This window comes from Scomber scombrus, chromosome 2, assembly GCF_963691925.1.
Source record: "Scomber scombrus chromosome 2, fScoSco1.1, whole genome shotgun sequence".
Lineage (NCBI taxonomy): Eukaryota > Metazoa > Chordata > Actinopteri > Scombriformes > Scombridae > Scomber > Scomber scombrus.
Genome location: NC_084971.1, coordinates 1,906,052 through 1,912,059, shown reverse-complemented (window position 1 = coordinate 1,912,059; position 6,008 = coordinate 1,906,052). Strand labels below are relative to the sequence as shown.

Here is a 6,008-nt window from a genome sequence, read left to right as displayed (position 1 = left end):
ATAGAGTCGAGCCGAGTCGAGCCGAGTAGTGCTAGAACTGTATAGTGGAAAAGCGCCAAAAGTAGACACCTTGGAGTGATGTTTTGTCCCTAATATGTCCACGGTTGTCTACCAAGCCAGCGTTCTGGCAGCCATAGAAAGAAAAAACACTATTATAGTATGGTCAGAGAGAAAAAGATGTTTACGAATATAGCCAGCTTTAGTATGCACACCGTCCTGGTCATAGGCTCATACATTTCATTGGAGGAATAACTCACTACAGCAGAACTGAGCTCTGCACAATGCTCTGGAAAACTAAACTAGACAGCATTACAGCGCTCATATTAATGCTCCATGAAAACTTAAATGTGCTGAAACTTTTATAAAATGACAACCTTCTTTGAACTTGAACCCTGTGTTAGCAAGTGAGATACATGGGAATTTAGTACTGTTTACTCAGCTGATCCAGTATGGGTGAATTATGCATACATATGACAAAATGTACAACCCTGTCTGCCACAAATGATGTTAATATCCAACTGATTTGTTCTGCCAAATAAATTTAAGAAGAAACATATCTGCTGTGTAGATCAACGTTCAATGGCGACGTTCTTCCAAGTCAAGGAAATGTAATGTTTTTGTATCACACACAAATCATGGGGAGGCGTTTGGAGGGATTTTTGAGGTTATTAAATGTTCAGTGATATTTTTAGTCCCACATGTTTAGGCAAAAAAAAGGCATTTCATTTTAAAGTTGGCTTTTGTGGTTTTAATTAAAAGAAAATAAAGTAAAAATAAGTAAAAACTGAGACCATGATCTCCCTCTGACCTTATCCAAGTGATATGAGTGCCCAAACTGAAGCATAAGAAACATTAATCATGCTGTAGTTGCTGTGGGCATACTGTATATTGTAGAGAAAAACAAATTACTGAAAAGTAATGATGAATGAAAGAGTGAGGATGTTTTATTTCGAAAATGCAATTCATTCATTCCCAAATGTCTACCTTGTTTTTTAAATGCTATAAGATAAGAAGAAAGTGAGCGAGCCATCGTTCTCTCTCATTCTGCTTTCCCCAATTTAAGCAGAGGAGACGCCGCCTCCGATCTCAAAGAGAGAAAGGATGACAAAGATACGAAACCGAGTGATAAAATAATGCAGAGAGCGGTGGAGAGGGAGTTGGAAATAAGAGGGAATGAGTGATGAAGTCTGAAGAGGGAGTCAGGGGAGTAAAAGATGAAGCTGAGGAGTCAACACGAGGAGGCAGGAGGACAGAGCGAGGGGAGCGCTGAATATTTGAGAGGGGAAAAAGATTCATGAGGGCTTCAATAAAAAGCTTCAGTGAACACAGCACAAACAGACAGGCCTGATGGTCACACACACACACACACACACACACACACACACACACACACACACACACACACACACACACACACACGCGCACACACACACACACACACACACACATACATATGCACACACTGTGGGGTAAGTCCAAATCAACCATGTTTATTCAAACTCTTCTCTGCTCATCACAGAATCCCATCATGCATTTCACTCCAACGGTCTCACCCTGTCAGAGTATAACAAGCTCTCCTCACTGCGCAGCAGCCTGCACACAGACATGCAAACACAGACACACGGTCCATACACCGCACGCACACACACACACACACACACACACACACACACACACACACACACACACAGTAGAATTTAAACAAATTGAAGGACTTTAACACACAAACACGTGAATCCCACAGATCCATAAATATCATCCAACATATTCTTTATAGGCTAAAACTTAAGGTTTAATGACTAGTTTTAAAGTAAGTCAGTATTGCAATATAATTGGTCATTTCTGCACCATTAAACATAAATATATCAACTAACAACATCAAGACATGGTAACTGAAAAAATATATAATTATGGTTGAAAACATGGTAAATCTGAAACCTCAAGAAAGAGCAGTGAGTGGAATTTTTGGAGGAAAGTTTTAACACTGAGATACAGAAAACACAGCATGAGTGTCAAGTCTGAAATCATATCATTCTAATTATAATATATATATTCCTTTATTAGTCCCACAGTGGGGACATTTACAGTATTGCAGTAAAAAGAGAAGAGCATCAGTAAAAAGAATAAAGCACAATAAATAATAAATAATTACACAAACAAGAAAAACAATAGTGGTAAAAAAATATAGTAAAATCTAGTAACATTATCAACAAGATTAATATAGGTGTTGTCAAACTCCATTCGAATACGGGAAAGCTGTCCCTGAATTTTTGTTGTAACATTAAAATGTTACATCATTATGACAGACAGGTCAAAAACCCCTTATGATGATTAATTTAAATGGAACCTCGTTTCCCCTGCCCGGACGCGGGTCACCGGGGCCCCCCCCTGGAGCCAGGCCTGGGGAGGGGGCTCGATGGCGAGCGCCTGGTGGCCGGGCCTGCACCCATGGGGCCCGGCCGGGCACAGCCCGAAGAGGCAACGTGGGACCCCCTTCCCGTGGGCTCACCACCCGTAGGAGGGGCCAAAGGGGTCGGGTGCAGTGTGAGCTGGGCAGCAGCCGAAGGCGGGGACCTTGGCGGTCCGATCCTCGGCTGCAGAAGCTAGCTCTAGGGACGTGGAATGTCACCTCTCTGGCGGGGAAGGAGCCTGAGCTGGTGCGCGAGGTTGAGAAGTTCCAACTAGACATAGTCGGCCTCACCTCGACGCATAGCAAGGGCTCTGGAACCAGTCTTCTCGAGAGGGGTTGGACTCTCGTCCACTCTGGAGTTGCCATTGGTGAAAGGCGCCGGGCAGGGGTGGCAATACTTATTGCCCCTCGGCTTGGCGCCTGTATGTTGGAGTTTACCCCAGTGGATGAAAGGGTAGCCTCCCTCCGCCTACGGGTGGGGGGACGGATCCTGACTGTTGTTTGTGCCTATGGCCCAAACAGCAGTTCAGAGTATCCACCCTTTCTGGAGGGGGTGCTGGAAAGTGCTCCCTCTGGGGATTCCATCATTCTGCTGGGGGACTTCAACGCTCACGTTGGCAGCGACAGTGAGACCTGGAAGGGTGTGATTGGGAGGAACGGCCCCCCCAATCTGAACCCGAGCGGTGTTTTGTTATTGGACTTCTGTGCTCGTCACAGATTGTCCATAACAAACACCATGTTCAAGCATAAGGGTGTCCATATGTGCACTTGGCACCAGGACACCCTAGGCCGCAGTTCGATGATTGACTTTGTAGTCGTGTCGTCGGACTTGCGGCCGCATGTCTTGGACACTCGGGCAAAGAGAGGGGCGGAGCTGTCAACTGATCACCACCTGGTGGTGAGTTGGCTCCGATGGTGGGGGAGGATGCCGGTCAGACCTGGCAGACCTAAACGCATTGTGAGGGTCTGCTGGGAACGTCTGGCAGAGTCTCCTGCCAGAGAGAGCTTCAATTCCCACCTCCTGGAGAACTTTGACCATGTACCGGGGGAGGCGAGGGACATTGAGTCCGAGTGGGCCATGTTCCGCGCCTCCATTGTCAAGGCGGCCGACCGGTCCTGTGGCCGCAAGGTGGTCGGTGCCTGTCGTGGCGGCAATACCCGAACCCGCTGGTGGACACCGGCGGTGAGGGATGCCGTCACGCTGAAGAAGGAGTCCTATAGGGCCTTTTTGGCCTGTGGGACTCCAGAGGCAGCAGGCAGGTACCGGCAGGCCAAGCGGGGGGCGGCTGCGGCGATCGCTGAGGCAAAAACCCGGAAATGGGAGGAGTTCGGTGAGGCCATGGAGAACGACTTCCGGACGGCTTCGAAGAGGTTCTGGACCACCATCCGGCGTCTCAGGAGGGGGAAGCAGTGCACCGTCAATACTGTGTATGGGGGTGACGGTGCCCTGCTGACCTCGACTCGGGACGTCGTGGATCGGTGGAAGGAATACTTCGAAGACCTCCTCAATCCCACCGAAACGCCTTCCGGTAAGGAAGCAGGGCCTGGGGACCCGGGTGTGGGCTCTCCTATCTCTGGGGCTGAGGTCGCCGAGGTGGTCAAGAAGCTCCTCGGTGGCAAGGCCCCGGGGGTGGATGAGATCCGCCCGGAGTTCCTCAAGGCCCTGGATGTTGTGGGGCTGTCATGGTTGACACGACTCTGCAACATCGCGTGGACATCGGGGGCAGTGCCTCTGGATTGGCAAACTGGGGTGGCGGTCCCTCTTTTTAAGAAGGGGGACCGGAGGGTGTGTTCCAACTATAGGGAGATCACACTCCTCAGCCTCCCTGGTAAGGTCTATTCGGGGGTACTGGAGAGGAGGGTCCGTCGGATAGTCGAACCTCGGATTCAGGAGGAGCAATGTGGTTTTCGTCCGGGTCGTGGAACTGTGGACCAGCTCTACACCCTCTGCAGGATCCTTGAGGGTGCATGGGAGTTTGCCCAACCAGTCCACATGTGCTTTGTGGACTTGGAAAAGGCATTCGACCGTGTCCCTCGGGGGGTCCTGTGGGGGGTTCTCCGGGAGTACGGGGTATCGGACCCCCTGATACAGGCCGTCCGTTCCCTGTACAACCGGTGTCAGAGCTTGGTCCGCATAGCTGGTAGTAAGTCGGACTCGTTTCCGGTGGGGGTTGGACTCCGCCAGGGCTGCCCTTTGTCACCGATCCTGTTCATAATTTTTATGGACAGGATTTCTAGGCGCAGCCAGGGCGTTGAGGGGTTCCGGTTTGGTGACCTCAGGATTGGGTCACTGCTTTTTGCAGATGATGTGGTCCTGTTGGCTTCATCAGACCGTGACCTCCAACTCTCACTGGATCGGTTCGCCGCCGAGTGTGAAGCGGCCGGGATGAGAATCAGCACCTCCAAATCCGAGTCCATGGTCCTCAGCCGGAAAAGGGTGGAGTGCACCCTTCGGGTCGGGGATGAGATCCTGTCCCAAGTGGAGGAGTTCAAGTACCTCGGGATCTTGTTCACGAGTGAGGGAAGGATGGAGCGGGAGATCGATAGGCGGATCGGTGCGGCGTCTGCAGTAATGCGGGCTCTGCACAGATCCGTCGTGGTGAAGAGAGAGCTGAGCCGAAAGGCGAAGCTCTCGATTTACCAGTCGATCTTCGTTCCTACCCTCACCTATGGTCATGAGCTTTGGGTAGTGACCGAAAGAACGAGATCGCGGGTACAAGCGGCCGAAATGAGCTTCCTCCGTAGGGTGGCTGGGCTCTCCCTTAGAGATAGGGTGAGAAGCTCGGCCATCCGGGAGGAGCTCGGAGTAGACCCGCTGCTCCTCCGCGTTGAGAAGAGCCAGATGAGGTGGCTCGGGCATCTAGTTAGGATGCCTCCCGGACGCCTCCCGGGTGAGGTGTTCAGGGCACGTCCCACCGGTAGGAGACCCCGGGGAAGACCCAGGACACGCTGGAGAGACTATGTCTCTCGGCTGGCCTGGGAACGCCTCGGGATCCCCCGGGAAGAGCTGGACGAAGTGGCTGGGGAGAGGGAAGTCTGGGTTTCCCTGCTTAGGCTGCTGCCCCCGCGACCCGACCCCGGATAAGCGGAAAGAAGATGGATGGAGGTGAGGACACGTTGATTGATTGATTTTATTATGGTGTCATGTATATGAATATGCTCAGCCAACATGGCAAGACACCACAAATTCATACATACCAGGGTTAAAGAAGAGTGTACGCCTTTTCAAATAACAACGTCATAGACCAATAAAATTAAAGAATGAAATAAGGTAACAGAAGCTTCCTTCATAATCAGATCAACATTATCCAGCATCTTCAATAGAGAATACGAAAAGCAGAAAAATAAAATAAAATAATCAAAGTATTAATTGAACAGTCCATCTTGCCTTCTTTTCCAGGATTTTGCCACAACACTTGGAGCTTAAGTACATCAACATTAAACAGACATATTTCAGGATTCAGTCATACATCTGGGTGGGGTGTGTTGAAAGGTGGTAATGTTTGGATCACCTCATTGTCTGTCAAGCATATTTCAGCAAGACAAAGTCTCATCTGATATGACTAAATGATATATATCGTCAATAGTTAGTTTCAAC

At 49.8% G+C, this 6,008-nt stretch overlaps 1 protein-coding gene across 1 annotated transcript; it reads left to right on the top strand.

Moving 5' to 3' along the window:
- The first annotated feature begins 2,373 nt into the window (after nucleotides 1–2,373).
- LOC133987619 (craniofacial development protein 2-like) lies at nucleotides 2,374–4,898 on the top strand. Its single transcript, XM_062427059.1, has 2 exons — nucleotides 2,374–3,485; nucleotides 4,165–4,898. The coding sequence occupies exons 1-2, from the start codon at nucleotides 2,835–2,837 to the stop codon at nucleotides 4,282–4,284; spliced, it is 771 nt and encodes a 256-aa protein (XP_062283043.1). The 5' UTR covers nucleotides 2,374–2,834; the 3' UTR covers nucleotides 4,285–4,898.
- Nucleotides 4,899–6,008: the final 1,110 nt, after the last annotated feature.